General features: G+C 40.6%; 1 protein-coding gene across 9 annotated transcripts in view; it reads right to left on the minus strand.

Moving 5' to 3' along the window:
- Positions 1-16081, minus strand: part of MAST4 (microtubule associated serine/threonine kinase family member 4) — an 865092-nt gene that overhangs the window by 56517 nt on the left and 792494 nt on the right. For all 9 annotated transcript variants that reach the window (XM_073623363.1, XM_073623355.1, XM_073623371.1 and 6 more), the window contains 3 exons: positions 15317-15455; positions 7236-7368; positions 1042-1207 (listed from right to left, as the gene is read on the minus strand). In XM_073623363.1, coding sequence (XP_073479464.1) covers positions 1042-1207; positions 7236-7368; positions 15317-15455 — 438 coding nt within the window. The remainder of the gene's footprint in view (positions 1-1041; positions 1208-7235; positions 7369-15316; positions 15456-16081) is intronic.

Raw genomic sequence — 16081 nt, forward strand, 5'->3', positions numbered from 1 at the left:
TTTGCATTACATTATTTTACTACATTTATTTATTTTGACAGTCTCAATGCTTCATAAAACTGAATTGTGAGTGGTTTATAGACAAAGGATCAGCCATCTGCACTTGAAAGGTAGCGAGAGAGTCATGGATTTGAGGTAAGGTATAACCTATCACATATAATAAAAAAAAATAAGGGAGAGGACTGTAAACCCAGCAACCTAAAGAATATGTACACTGTAATAGTAAAGCTAGCCATAAACTATGCACATTTTACTGCCTGTCAGCCTCCCTATAGACTATCTTCAACTGAAAAATCAAAGGAGCTGAGCAGAAAATAGTGGGCTGAATAGCGGCTGCATAGAATCAGGTGAAGCAGCTGTTTGTTGGTATTCTGCCAACCAGTGGTGGGAGCGCTCATACAATAGCCTTGCAGGAGAGATTTGTCCAACCGCACTGTTAACCAGTAGGCAGATTGAAAAAAAGTCTTACAGTGTATGTCCAGCTTAATGAAACATAACTGTAATGATGTCCTTGACACCTGATTGATCCAATGCCATCAACCTTTATATCAGAATTCCTGCACAGTTCATGCCATCAATTTTCATGGAATTATGTACAGAAAGAAGCCATAGTAGAGGTACAGATGAATCTCCATTCTGGTGTTATGTATAATAAGCCCCTTGAGCATTGTGAGTATTAATGTAAACTAGCCTATGGAGCTTGTACGTCTACATGAATGCTAGTTATGCTTTCTTTAAGATAAATCTGTATGCAAGGAGCTGTGCATCTGCAAACACATTTTTTAAATTTTTTAAATATGTAGTAGGATGAATGATACCAATACAGTTCTCAACAGATAGAGCATGGAAGGTAAAATGATAAAGGGTTATAATTGCAAACTTGCATGATTTGCCTAGTTATATTAAAAGAAATAGAGTTGTTTTAAACAAGCACACTTTTAACTACTGGATAACTCAAAAGAAGTGCTACAGCAATGGTAAATACAAAGCCTATGCCAGTACAACAAATGTTAATAATATCTAAATTATTCTTCTACATACCACTGATAACCTGTCCAAACAGGTCTTCTGGGGTATCTCCAAAGAACGGGACACAACCCACCAGAAATTCAAACAGGATAACTCCCATTGCCCACCAGTCAACTGGCTTCCCATAGCCTTGCCTCAAAATCACCTCTGGAGCAATATATTCTGGGGTGCCACAGACCTGAAAATCAAAGTTAAAAAAAATAAAGAAATTATCATCCAAACAGCACAGGCCTCAATGTTCACCTAAAAGGGGAACTGTAATGTTATAGACTATATACACAGAAAAGTACTATTTTAAAAACAAATGCACTAAATTGGCAAACCTGCATGTGTGTTCTGGGTCAGTAAGTCTGGAGCTGACCATGCACGAATAGATTTCTAAACAAAGGTTTGTACGAACATTCTTAGTACATTCCACAAGAATGTTGTTCGAAAGTACTTCAAAATTTTATAAGCTTTTAAAGCGGTAGTAGAGCTCTGTGATTTTTGAAACCTACAAGGTAAAGCCATAATGTGCTAGTATACATTGCATACTAGCACATTATGTGAAACTTACCATAGAATGAAGCCCTTCCAGCAGTGAGCTGTCCCCACTGACAAAGGTTTCATCTTCACCCATCTTCCTTCCGGGTTCGTGGACTACGGCTGTGTGACTGGCCGGAGCCGCAATGATGTCATTCCGGCGCATGCGTGTGGGAGCCGCTGTTTACGGCACAGGATTCTGAAGGAATGGCTCGGGTAGCTGTTCCTTCAGAGCACATGCACTGGTGACATATCCGGCAGCATGTACAGTAAATATCTCCTAAACTGTGCACGTTTAGGAGATATTTACAGTATCTACAGGTACAAATTATGCATGGGACTTTACCCCCACTTTAACATTCGATTTTGGAGTGAACAGATTTTCCCAAACTCAAGCAACACACACTGTTAGAATTTTGTTCAAGAAAATTTTTCTATCCTGTTCTATCCAGTGGAAAGGAACGTCAAATTGACCCCAGTAATAATTAGAAAATTTAACAAATGTTCCGAAAACAACAATTTGGAACAAAATACTATTGTTCTACTGGTGTTTGGCTAGTTCAAGGTGTTGTTCCCATAGATTTTAGCCTGTGCACCACAAACTTTTGGGCTAGAGCTACATTTGTGAAATGTAACTGATTGTTGGCACTCATCTAATTAGCAGCACATTAATTTGAGCGCGCTGCACATGAAGTAACTGCTGATGAGCACTTAAACCTCACAGGCTTACAAAGCATTTCAAAGCTTTCAGCAAGTTTTGGGCAGCAAAGTAACCTTCAGCTCTGGTTTGAGGATGTTAAACAAAGCTCTAAATGGGAGTGCTGGTTAGTCAGCTGCTGGCAAGCTGTAATCATGTTTCAAATAGTGCTGAAGCCAGCTGACCGCTTGTTCAAAGTGCCAGCCCGTGTTCCCATTAAGATCTGTGTTTAATATCTCTCAACCAGAGATGAAGGCTGCTCTGAGCTTGCGGAAAGCTTTGAAAATACCTTGTAAAACCTTCCTGTACACATAGCTCTTATACAATCTGAAACCACTGTAAGCAAGGCCTGAAATTACTGAAACTAGAAAATCAGCATGCTAAGCAGGGAACTAGTATTTCCAGAAAAAGTCGTCTGCATAAGTGTCTCAATGCTTCCTCAGTACAGTTTTCCTAATGGCCATGAGTGCCAAAAAGAAAACAGGTCCACATTTCCAAGCCTATGATGCGTAAAACCTGTTTTATGAGCATTTCTCAAGTGGTCATGGCTAACTCATAAATTCTGAAAAATGTTAATGTTTTATTTTTCTATGTATAAGGTTATACAGAGACCACCATATCAAACCCTTTGTTCTCCAAAGCACTAACCTTTACCACTTCCCGCCTGGCCCATAGCAGATGACGGCCGGGCGGTGGTTCAGTTATCCTGACTGGGCGTCATATGACGTCCAGCAGGATAACATGCTGCCGCGCATCGCGGCAATCGGTGGATCGGTGTGTCAGTCTGACACACCGCTACACGATCTTGGTAAAGAGCCTCCGGCGGAGGCTCTTTACCATGTGATCAGCCGTGTCCAATCACGGCTGATCACGATGTCAATAGGAAGAGCCGTTGATTGGCTTTTCCTCACTCGCGTCTGATAGACGCGAATAGAGGAGACCTGATCGGCGGTTCTCCTGACAGGGGGGTCTACACTGATTGTTTATCAGTGCAGCCCCCCCTCAGATGACCACACTGGACCACCAGGGATCGCCACTAGGACCACCAGGGAGAGGGGCAACATGTGGATGGCCAGGTATGTACCCCATGGCCATCCACATGTGCCCAATGTGGCCAGTCAATGCCCAATCTGTGCCAATCAGTGCCCACAAATGGGCACTGATTGGCACCATTATATAGCACTGATGTCCAGTAATGCCACCCTTAGGGGCATCAGTGCCATCAATCAGTGTCATCAGTGCCACCTGTCAGTGCCCATCCATGCCCATCAGTGCCCACCTATCAGTGCCCATCCGTGCCACCTATCAGTGCCACCAATAAGTACCCATCAGTGCCACCCATAAGTACCCATCGGTGCCGCATACCAGTGCCACCTATCAGTGCCACCGTATCAGTGCCCGTCAGTGCAGCCATATCAGTGCCCATCATTGAAGAAAACGTACTTATTTCCAAAAATTTTTAACTGAAACAAAGAAAAACTTGTTTTTTTTCAAAATTTTCGGCCTTTTTTTATTTGTTGCGCAAAAAATAAAAACCGCAGAGGTGATCAAAAACCACCAAAAGAAGGCTCTATTTGTGGGAACAAAATGATAAAAAAATTGTTTGGGTACAGTGTAGCATGACCGCGAAATTGTCATTCAAATTGCGACAGCGCTGAAAGCTGAAAATTGGCCTGGGCGGGAAGGTGTCTAAGTGCCCTGTATTGAAGTGGTTAAGAAGCAAAGTGGGGTCGGCCCTGGTCAGTACTTGTATGGGAGACCACCTTACCTTACTTGCTAGCTGTGTAAATATTCTCTTTTTCCCTAGCACTGACTATTCCTTTTGAGTTTACACTTTAATTATCAATTTTATTTATGAACCACAAGATATTTTTTTTTTGCAGGTGTCTAATTTGCTAATAAAGCACAACACGAATATAACTACAGGTTTCCCTTCTTTTTGCTCATTACTGCAAATGGCACTTAGGTTTCATTGCACTGAATTAACATAGATGTCTTTTATGAAAACATTTACCCTGGACTATATAATTTTTATTTATTTATTTTTGTCTTCCTCAATGTTTTTATCTTTTTTTATGTAAGGCTTTTATTGATCCATGTTTTTAAATTATTTCTATCAGCAGGGAGAATATTGGTCAAGTGGAAAATAACGCGATCTATTTCAGCTTTCTGTTTGAGAAACATTCCCCGTGCCTCATCCCTGCGCGCTCAGCATATATAAACATGAAGCGTGGTCCTAGCGTTCCCTGACAAGTGATGAATGAGAAATGGATGCTTAATTACAGCAAGTACACAACCTGCCAATATCAGCTTTTACACCAACCAAGCAGGTTAAAACAAATAAACATTCAACTTTATTTAGGAAATTTAACAAGATAACATAAAAAAACAACAAAAAAAACTACTGAGTCTTTGATTATTATGATGAATTAAAGTGAGATAGAGTAATGCCTGTGGGCTCTTAATTTCAAATATAGTATCTGTTTATAATCCTAAAAAACTGAATTTATGTTCAGTTACAAGTAGTAAACGGTGAACTGTTTATAAATGTATCATTACAATGGAGGAAAAGTGAAGCAGAATATATATAAATTCAGTAGGGCCATTGTTCAGATGGGATTTTTCCAAGTCATTTTAGAATACACAGATTGTGGACAAACAGTAATGAGCCATGAAGAAAGCAAATGGACCATGGCTAAGATTTTAGCACCCTTAATTGTACAATGCATCATAAGCGCCAATTTTAGTCTACAGAGAATAGCAGTCTAATCTAAATCTTTATTCTGCTGTCTGAAAACATCAGTCAGCTACAATCATATCCTTCATGTTCATAAGGAAAGGTGTTTATTTGGAGAGGTGTTTATTAGGAGAAATCTAAAACTATCCCTGCCTTCCATGTAATAATAATAATAATAATAATAATAATAATAAAAGGACCATAGAAATGTTGTACCTTTAACCAAGGAGCACTTATTGTATGTTTAAGATGAACCAATTTACTATAAGATAAACCTGCTTTAAGAATAACCATTTTTTTTTTTTGTTAAATTAACTACTGCTCATGGCTTTCCATGTATGGCATCAACTCCCAACCCTAATGCCGCGTACACACGGTCGGACTTTTCGTCTACAAAAGTCCAACGGACGCTGACGGACTAAAGCTGGCTGGTAATCCGATCGTGTGTGGGCTTCTCCGGACTTTCAACGGACTTTTTTAGCCTCAAATCCGACGGACTTTAGATTTGAAACATGCTTCAAATCTTTACGTCGTAAGTACGACGGACCCCGAAATCCGCTCGTCTGTGTGCTAGTCCGACGGACAAAAACCCATGCTAGGGCAGCTATTGGCTACTGGCTATGAACTTCCTTATTTTAGTCCGGTGTACGTCATCACGTACGAATCCGTCGGACTTTTGTGTGGTCGTGTGTAGGCAAGTCCGTTCGTAAGAAAGTCTGCCGCAAGTCCGCCGAAGGTACGTCGGAAGTCTGTTGGACAGGCTGTCGGACTTTTGTAGACGAAAAGTCCGACCGTGTGTACGCGGCATAAGGATGACCTATTTTACTTGATGAGCTGCCATACCAGATTTTACCAGCAGCGGAACAAGTGAAAACTGGAATTTAAAGGAACTGCAGTCTGCTCACATAACTTGTAATAAAAACATCTTTGTCATTGTGAAGCTTCCCTCCAACCACTTTGCATATTTTATATATACTGTGATTCTGTACTTGCCAAATATGCTGCAGAATTCTCCCTCCACTGAGTCTGGCTGCATCCATTTAAACTGTGGGCATCTGAAGCTACTGCCTGTTCACTTCTTGGATTTACACAGACACACCTCCAGCTCTGCAGCTCTCATTGGCCCTCTTATGACTCAACCCCCCACCCGCCACTTCCAGGCAAACTCTCACAAGTGTGAGAGACAGAGCTGTGCGTGATGTCATAAGCCTAGACTTTTTACCAGACAAGAAACAGGAAGTGGGCTGTATAAGGTATTTAACTGGCAGGAAAAAAAAATGTTTTACTATCCAAAGTTACACAACAAAGGTAGAAGATTTAATAGATGGAACGTTGAAAAATGACTGAAGGTCCTCTTTAATTACTCTAATAATGGGGAAACTGGAAAATTGCAGCAGGGGACTAAACTGAAGCCTTCTCTGAAACTACTGGGAAAAGTTCAGGTGGCTGAATTAACAGAAAAAAAAACCTTAAACATCAACTTTATTTAGATTCACATTAGCTAAGTTACTGAATCCTAAGTCATGTCCTGATCATTACTTCAATGATTATAAAACTTGCAAAGACCATATTAATATGATATTTTTAAAACAAAATTGAAAGCATACTTGCAAAAATTGAGTGTAATGCCATGTACACACGGGCGGACTTTTCGACCAGAATGGTCCGACAGAACGAATCCGTCGGACAATCCGACTGTGTGTGGGCTTCATCGGACCTTCAGCAGACTTTTTCTGTTGAAAATCAGACAGACTTTAGATTTGGAATATGTTTCGAATCTTTCCGACGGACTCGAGTTCGGTCGAAAAATCCGCTTGTCTGTATGCTAGTCCGACAGACAAAAAAGGACGCAAGGGCAGCTATTGGCTACTGACTATGAACTTCCTTATTCTAGTCCCTTCCTACGTCATCACGTTCAAACCAACGGACTTTCGAACAGACTTTAGTCCGTTCGTGTGTGGGTAAGTCCGGTCGTCCGAAAGTCTGTCGTAACTCCTTCGAAAGTCCGTCGGGCGTTTGATGCTGAAAAGTCTGCCCGTGTGTACACGGCATTAGGAAATATAAACACTGTTGCAATCTGACTGGTTGCTATGATTACTATGCTCAGCCCTAACATAATTTTGCTCTTCTATTTTTATGTAGAAATTGAGGCAAAAAGAAAAAAAACATCTTACAAAAATTGAAATCTGTAAAACAAAAAGGCAAAATAAGAAATACAGCACATGTTCAAAATTTGTAATTAAACCCAACCTGTTTGTCCAGAAACTCTCGGGCATCCTTCTCAATATGGCCCTCATACAGGTTGGTGGTCATACTCATGAGGCCCACTTTTGACAGACCAAAATCAGTTAGCTTGATGTGTCCCATCGAAGTTACCAATAAGCTGAAAACACAAAATTTGGTTTAACAATTTATGCAATTTAAACTTACATTCTCTCCAAGAGATGTATTCTTTATACTAAGCTCCATAAAATACTCTATGAAAACATTCACCCAGTTTCTACATGTTCTACAGCTCTGTTTTTTCAAATGTAATAAATGTTGTACCCCTTTCTAATTCAGATTAAACTCCTTGTTTGTATCTTCTAATCTCAAATAGCCATTGCCATGTGTACATTTATTTATGTATCCTCTAAATGTGTTGTGTTTTTTTAGCTGAAGATAGTGAAGATTTACTAAGCTTTAAGTGATTATAAAAAGGTATACTTACCCACTCTGTGCAATGGAATTGCACAGAGCGGCCATGAACCTCCTCTTTTTGGGTCCCCCGCCGGCGCTCTGGCCCCGCCCCTCTGTCCAGTGCCCCCATGGGAAGCCGCTTCCCATGGGAGCACTTGTGTGTGCTCGCACCCAAGCCCCACTGCTCCGTCCATTCACATAGACAGCAGGACTCGGCCCTGCCCCTGCGTTGCTGGCTTTGAATGACAGCACTGGGAGCCAATGGCTTCCGGTGCCCCAGCAAATCCAGTGAGACTCGGAAGTGAGGGGAGAGAACAGCTGCAGATGTGCACAGCACTGGATTGAATGAGGGCTCAGGTAAGTAATAGGGGTGGTGAGGGGGAATGCTGACACCTAAACATTTTTAACTTGAATGCAAGGAATGCATTAAAAAGGTAAAAATGTTTAGGCTTTACAAACACTTTAATATTTATTCAAATTGGGGTTATAGCTTACAATTTGATAACACTTTTAAGTGGTTGTGTGAATTTACGTATGTAGAAAGGTGTCCCCACGCTTTTCTACAGTACATTTAGCACTAGTTGGCATTCTACAGCAAACTACAAATTTTTCTCAACAACTAACCTTACCTCCTGTATTATTATTAATTTTGGGCCTGTGCACACAAAAGACTGGGTTCTCCCCAGCATGTATGAAGAAATGAGGGTTGTGCTGAATTGGAGTGTCTTCTTTACATACATTATATCTGAGAACCAAACAAGACATATTGCAGCCAAAGTTTTTAAAGCAGAACTTCACTCTCTCAGTCAACATTGACTATTATTAATCCTTACACTGCTAGCATTAGTAATTAGATAGAAAGGTATATTATATTTGCTTGTTTTAAACATTTTTTCATTTCTAAAGTTACTTCCTGCTTTCCAGGCCTATAAAAACAATGTCATACATTTTAGGAGTCTTCAAGAGGGGAGGAGGGACTTGCTCAGCTAAGCACGCCCTCCTGCCTGAGTTAAGAGTAGATGGATTCCAGGAAGTAAATGCTACATGAATCATCAGATCTTTCTTAAGATGGCCACGGCCAGAAATGCTAGGGGGTGTTTTTCAAAGTGATTTCTCAGCCAAAAAAGTACAGAGATGTGGATGGATGGATGGGAAGAGCTTGCTTTGAATATTAAAAAAAATAATTAAATAGTGTTTTTGGTTTGTGATGCTCAGATGCAGTATAGTTCTGCTTTAACCGCTTGCCAACCAGCCCCCGTCATTAAACTGCGGCAGGTCAGCACGGTCCCGCTAGCCGTCGTAGCTATACTTCGGCTCCTTTAGGCAGGATAGCAGGCACGCGCACGCACCCACTGCACTGCCGGTGCTTGTGGCCGTCGGCTGCGATGACCGCCGGCCACGAGTGATCGCGGGCACGAGAGGCAGAACAGGGACAGGTGTGTGTGTGTGTAAACACACAAATCCCTGTTCTGTTCTGTGAGGAGAGGCAGATAATAGCTAGAAACCACAAGCTGTCATCTCCTCTAGTCAGTCCCTTCCCCCTACAGCTAGAACACACAGTCAGGGAACACAGTTAACCCCTTGATCGCCCCTAGTGTTAACCCCTTCCCTGCTAGTGTCATTTATACAGTAATCAGTGCATTTTTATAGCACTGATCGCTATATAATTGTCAGTCGTCCCAAAAATGTGTCAAAAGTGTCTGATGTGTCCGTCATAATGTCGCAGTCATGAAAAAAATCGCAGATTGCTGCCATTGCTAGTAAAAAAAAAATAAATAAATAATAAAAATGCCATAAATGTATCCCCTATTTTTGTAGACGCTATAACTTTTGCACAAACCCATCAATATACTCTTATTGCGATTTTTATTACCAATAATATGTAGAAGAATACATATCGGCCTAAACTGAGAAAAAAATTACCTTTTTTTTAAAAAAAAACTGGGGATATTTATTATAGCAAAAAGTACAAAATATTGTGTTTTTTTCAAAATTGTGGCTCTTTTTTTATTTATAACGCAAAAAATAAAAAATGCAGAGATGATCAAATACCACCAAAAGAAAGCTCTATTTATGGGAAAAAAAGGACGTCAATTTTGTTTGGGTATAGCGTCGCACGACCGCGCAATTGTCAGTTACAGTGACGCAGTGCCGTATCGCAAAAAATGCCCTGGTCATTGAGCAGCCAAATCTTCCGGATGCTGAAGTGGTTAAAGAGGGCCTGCACTCAAATGTTAACGTGATATCTGAAGTGGAGAATTACCCAATCTGGACTACTCATTATTTATACTGCATATCCTAGCAACAGATCTGTAAACCAGCATTTAAATATAGAATTGCTGGAATTAGACAAAAATTATGTCACTGAATGAGACCCAAATTTGATGTGCTAAGAAAACAATTTAGAATTTTACATTTTTAGGAGATGTGGAGATGTATTTGCTTGGGTTATCTCCTTTTTTAATTGCATGCAGTCCGATAGTGGATCACTGACCATCTTCTCATTAGTAGCAAACCAGGCAATACTCATAATTATTAAAATAAATGTTGTATGTGAAACCTATAATTTCCCCCCAGAAAACCATGAGAAGTAATATTTAGGTCTAATTCCAAACAAGACACAAGGGAAGAGGCGCCTCTGGGTGCAGACATAGGACAAGTTTAATGTGAAATAAAAGTACACAGGCAACTCACAATTATGGAGTCATAGTAAGCATGAGTCCCAACATAGGGGTGTCATCAGTGTAGTCGATCCGTTCCTGCTGTGTTATCGCTCTGTTGCTCGCTCCAAGCTTGAAGAAGGAGCGCGGCTGCCACTTCACTCGCAGCCTGTAGGCTCAGGAAACGCGTCGCTTTCCAGTGACGTTATCCCTCCTCGCCTAGAAACCACCTGCGCCTCAAGCCTCGTTCTGAGGAATCCTCCACTGCAGCCGGCCGATGACCATCCAACAGTGTACAAAGCGAGCAACAGAGCGCTAACACAGCAGGAACTAATCGACTACGCTGATGACAATCCTATGTCATCATCTCATATGTTATCATCTCATATGGTCCGTGGACTTTTTTAAAACAACTATAAGACTGGACTTTTGTTGTAATAACATTTTTACTGTGCATATAATATTATGCTTATACAGCACATCACTCAAATATTGTGGGACATTGACTGTTCTAGTTCTCTGCACCTTCCCTTGTATATAATATAATTCCAAACAAGTGTTCATCACTCAGGAAAGCTAATTTTTGTTTTACACACTATAAGCCAAGTACACTGCCTCCGATTCTGTTTCCTGATTCTCTTTTGTAATTGGGCAATCCATGCCTGTCTGTCACTTGTTCTGTAATTCCATCTCACTAAGCTCCCCACTCACAAAGCAGCAGTTAATCCATACTGACATCATCACAGAACCCATCCAACGTACACGCTTTGCATGCAGATAAAGTTCTGTGCACTATGTAAATGTCAAAAGGAGGCAATTGTTCTCCTTTGTGAAAATCCTCAATAGCAGTGCACTTCGGGTTTGTTTCCTAACTGCAGGTCCCACACACAGGCAATTAATAAAATATTACATCAAATAATGATGATCCGGTCTTACTTTGTGAGCCAGCTTAACATAGGCTTGTGGTCTGCCAACAAATTTCAAATAAGCCTAAGAGAAACACAAGTCTGTGGACAGAGGACAATGCTTGGACGTGATAAGGAAGAAAAGCCTATGAATAGATGATAATGTAAAAATGAAATGTCAATGAATTGAACCCTTAGCAAAGCAACTGTTCTTCCCTAAATCAAAAAAGGTCTGCATGGTCTACAGTGACCCATGAGTGTCATAAAGGGAAATAGCTATGCTGTACATGGCATACACCATGTTCTGTATACTGTGCTGTTGTTACATGGTCTGGACTACTGCACTCATGCATGCTCTGTACACGATTTTGTTGGTCACATGCAGTAGTCAAGTGTGCTCAGTAAATTTTGCTTTACATTACATATTCTAGTCCACCATCTGGCTGTATATCACATAACTGAGATCACTACAATCTGTAAGCTTTAACATATACTATGTACCCTAAATTGCTGCACTTCTGTATAATGGGTTATAGATTACATTACCCATGCTGCTGAACTCTGTACCTGTGTAATATATTTACAGCAATATGAATTTTTCTAGGAACGTAGAATTTTGTCCTGTTCAATGCACACTTTAATTTACTGTACTAGTTCTACATATATTTAAATGCATTTCATCAAGGTTTTAAAGAGAAAGCGGCAAATACAAAATTGCAGATCATACAGTTAGTAGCTAAGTACTTGGGTAAGGTATATTGTCCCTTTCTACTCAGAAGGGAGTCAATTAGGTGCTGAGCTACTCTTTGCAAATGTGATAACATTTATTAAGGTTTTACTAAAAGTGGAACTTTAGTCAGAAAATTAAAGTGTTTGTAACCCTAAAAGAAAAAAAATTGGATTATGTCCCTTTAAAGCATGTTATACAGCACAGTGCTTGTGCTGTATAATATGGCCCCCTGTAACACCTAAAAAACCTGGCTGATCCTGCCTTGTTCTGCTCTCCCCCCTGTAAACTGACCATGGTTTATCATGGCTACTGAGCCTTGACACCATGGTCTGTTTGGGTGCCTCTGTCATCTGCTGCGTCTCCTCTATAACACCCCCCTTCCCGCCTGACCGCTCCATCCACTCCACGATCCTCCCCTCCAGCTTATAAAATAATCGTTTTATATCTCTACAATCCCTTCTGTTAGATAAAGAAATGTGCCCCACTGTATGTCCTTTATTTTAAAAAAGCCGATATCTACCTTATATCTACCGTCTCCCGGTGCTCACGTAACTCCTCAGCTCTCTCCTCCTCCCAGCTGAAGTCAGCGGGAGTTCTTGGCCCCTCCCGCTTTATCTGTCAGATGGGGAGAGGAGACAGTCGAGGAGTTACGTGAGTTCCGGGAGACGCTCTGATAGAAGGTATAAATCAGCTTTTTAAAAAAAAAAAAAAAAAAAAGACATACAGTGGGGCACATGTTGTTATCCAACAAGGGGATTGTAGAGACTTAACAAATGGCTTTACAACCACTTTAGGTTTTGTTAGATCACTTCAGGTTGGTGCCTTTTTGAGGTATAGCTATATAAAACATTAAAAATAAACGTCTATACTGTTTGAAATCCAGTAATATGCTGTCCAACTCTGCTCCACATGCCCAGCTGCTCTCTATTTTTTGGCACTGTGCCGAAAATGTAGAGGCCGATCAGCTGACAGCCTAAAAGATTTATTGGCGCTCAGGGGCTCTGGGCTTCAGCAAAATAGCAGCCTCCGACAAGAAGAAACAGGAGCAATACTGGGAGCAATTTATAGCACAAACTAATTTTGGTAGCATAATTATTAATGTGGAATATACAGTGCCTTGAAAAAGTATTCGTACCTCTTCAACATTTTGTCATGTTACAGCCAAAAACATAAATGTATTTTATTGGGATTTTATGTGATAGACCAACACAAAGTGGCACATAATTGTGAAGTGGAAGGAAAATGATAAATGGTTTTCAAATTTTTTTACAAATAAATATGTGAAAAGTGTGGTATGCATTTGTAATCAGCCCCCCTGAGTCAATACTTTGTAGATCCACCTTTCACTGCAATTACAGCTGCAAATCTTTTTGGGGATGTCTCTACCAGCTTTGCACATCTAGAGAGTGAAATTTTTGCCCGTTCTTCTTTGCAAAATAGCTCAAGCTCTGTCAGATTGGATGGAGAACAGCAATTTTCAAGTCTTGCCAAAGATTCTCAATTGGATTTCGGTCTGGACTTTGGGCTATTCTAACACGAATATGCTTTGATCTAAACCATTCCATTGTAGCTCTGGCTGTATGTTTAGGGGTCCTTATCCTGCTGGAAGAGGAACCTCCACCCCAGTCTCAGGTCTTTTGCAGACTCTAACAGGTTTTCTTCTAAGATCGCCCTCTTTTTGCTTCCATCCATCTTCCCATCAACTCTGACCCGCTTCCCTGTCCCTGCTGAAGAAAAGCATCCCCACAACATGATGCTGCCACCACCATTTTTCACGGTGGGGATGGTGTGTTCAGGGTGATGTGCAGTGTTAGTTTTCTGCCACACAGAGTTTTGCTTTTAGACCAAAAAGTTCAACTTTGGCATCATCTGACCAGAGCACCTTCTTCCACGTTAGCTGTCTCCCTCACATGACTTCTCACAAGCTGCAAACGAGACTTCTTATGGCTTTTTTTTTCAATAGCTTTATTCTTTCCACTCTTCCATAAAGGACAGATTTGTGGAGTGAATGACTAATATTTGTCCTGTGGACAGATTCTCCCACCTGAGCTGTGGAACTCTGCAGCTTCTCAAGAGTTACCATGGGCCTCTTGGCTGCTTCAATGATAAATGCTCTCCTGCCCAGCCTGTTAGTTTAGGTGGAGAGCCATGTCTTGGTAGGTTTGTAGTTGTGCCAAACCTGAGGGCTTCACAGAACAGCTGTATTTATACTGAGATTACATTACACACAGGTGGACTCTATTTACTAATTAGTTGACTTCTGAAGGTAATTGGTTCCACTAGATTGTAGTTAGGTCTTATCAGAGTAAAGGGGTCTGAATACAAATGCACGCCACACTTTTCACATATTTTTATTTATATAAACCATTGATCATTTTCCTTCCCTTAAACAATTATGTACCACTTTGTGTTGGTCTATCACATAAAATTCCAATAAAATACATTTACGTTTTTGGTTGTAACATGATAAAACGTGGAAAATTTCAAGGGGTATGAACACTTTAAGGCTCTGTAACGTTCCTTACTAAAAAAAAATTTTTATCAAGTTGTTCTGAATAAAGTTCCGCTTTAATACTGTTCCAGTGGAGCTCAACTCAAACTGCCCATTTGAATTAGGCCTTGTTTACACTTGTGGCTGGGAAGGGCAGTAGGCAGTTGAGCTGTGGTTTTGCATGACACAAACTATTTACGGATTTGGGCACAGGTTGATTTTTGAACCTTAAAGGAGTTGTAAAGTCATTCTATGCATTAAGATAAAAATCCTTCTGTGTGCAGCAACCCGCCTCATACTTACCTGAGCCCCATCTCCCTCCAGTGATGTCCACGATTGTCTCGGCCTTCCAAGACTCTCCATCCTGATTGACTGAGACACAACAGTGGCATCATTGGCTCTTGCTGCTGTCAATCAAAGTTGGTCAGCCAATCAGAAGAGAGAGGAGGCGCATGACAGGAGACTGTGATTGGCTCAATTGAGCTGGTTCACACATCTCCGGGACAGCTGTGGAGCGGATTGCACAGGGGTCCAGTGCGTCTTTGACTCCATTTCAGGTCCGATGCAGGCAAAAATTCGAACCCGATTTGTCCTTGAAACAGGGACGCACCGGAGCCCTGCTGTGAGCCGCATCCAAATTAAATGTGAACACAGCCTCAAACCAAGACAGAAGCAGTAATAAAGTGTTTGTGATCTTTTGTGTTTTGCTTTTCTGTTATTACATGGGAATGTATGTGTGCTAAAAGTCTATTGTTCCAAAAAAAAACAATATAACCAGTCTGCCTATGTACCAAAAACACAACACAATTGTCCACACAACTAACAAAGAGCAACGTTCGGTCTTAAAATTGTAAGTTTAAACATACTTGTCTGGCTTTAAATCTCTGTGTACGATGCCGTAGTTGTGTAAATATTCCAAAGCGAGAACAGTTTCTGCAAAATACATCTGCGCCATGTCCACAGGCAGAGGTCCCATGTTCTTTAGTAACGTAGCACAGTCTCCACCTACCAGAGAAAACCCAAATTATTTCCTGCACATAGTACATAATAGATACATCAGAATCTAAAAAGAAATCTACTATATACTAAATAATTTCATTTATATGACATGAGACCACATATTAACATACATGATAATGTTAATCAGTATTGCCTCCAGTGATAATTCTTTACATCCACATGCATCAATTTGCTTAGTCCAGCAGAAAATCACAGTGCTCATAAAAAGGGCAGCGCTCTGCTAAGACATTTGCTTTTCCATGTCTAAATCTTTCCACATAGAAGATATAACAGAAGTCCAATTGAAGCACCTATCACCTTATCGGGAAATGGGTCCTACCCCTTGCTGTTGGCTGGTCACAATCAGGAGAGCAATTAATTAGGAAGGTTAGAAAACGTATTACATTTTCTAGTTTCTCTCACTGAGCGCCTGCAAGCACTTCTTATTTCCTAACCCCCCTTCGTTTATTTAAAGGAGAAGTTCACTCTTTATGAAAAATACTAAATGCACATTTTTTTGCAGGTAAAAAAATGTGAATTAAGTTTTTTTGTTTTTGAGCCTGTAAAGCATTGCACCAGCGATCTATTGACCATGCAGGTTTCCAGCAGATCTGCAGTGTATCTGCTTCCTC

This window comes from Aquarana catesbeiana, linkage group LG01 (assembly GCF_042186555.1).
Source record: "Aquarana catesbeiana isolate 2022-GZ linkage group LG01, ASM4218655v1, whole genome shotgun sequence".
Classification (NCBI taxonomy): Eukaryota; Metazoa; Chordata; class Amphibia; order Anura; family Ranidae; genus Aquarana; species Aquarana catesbeiana.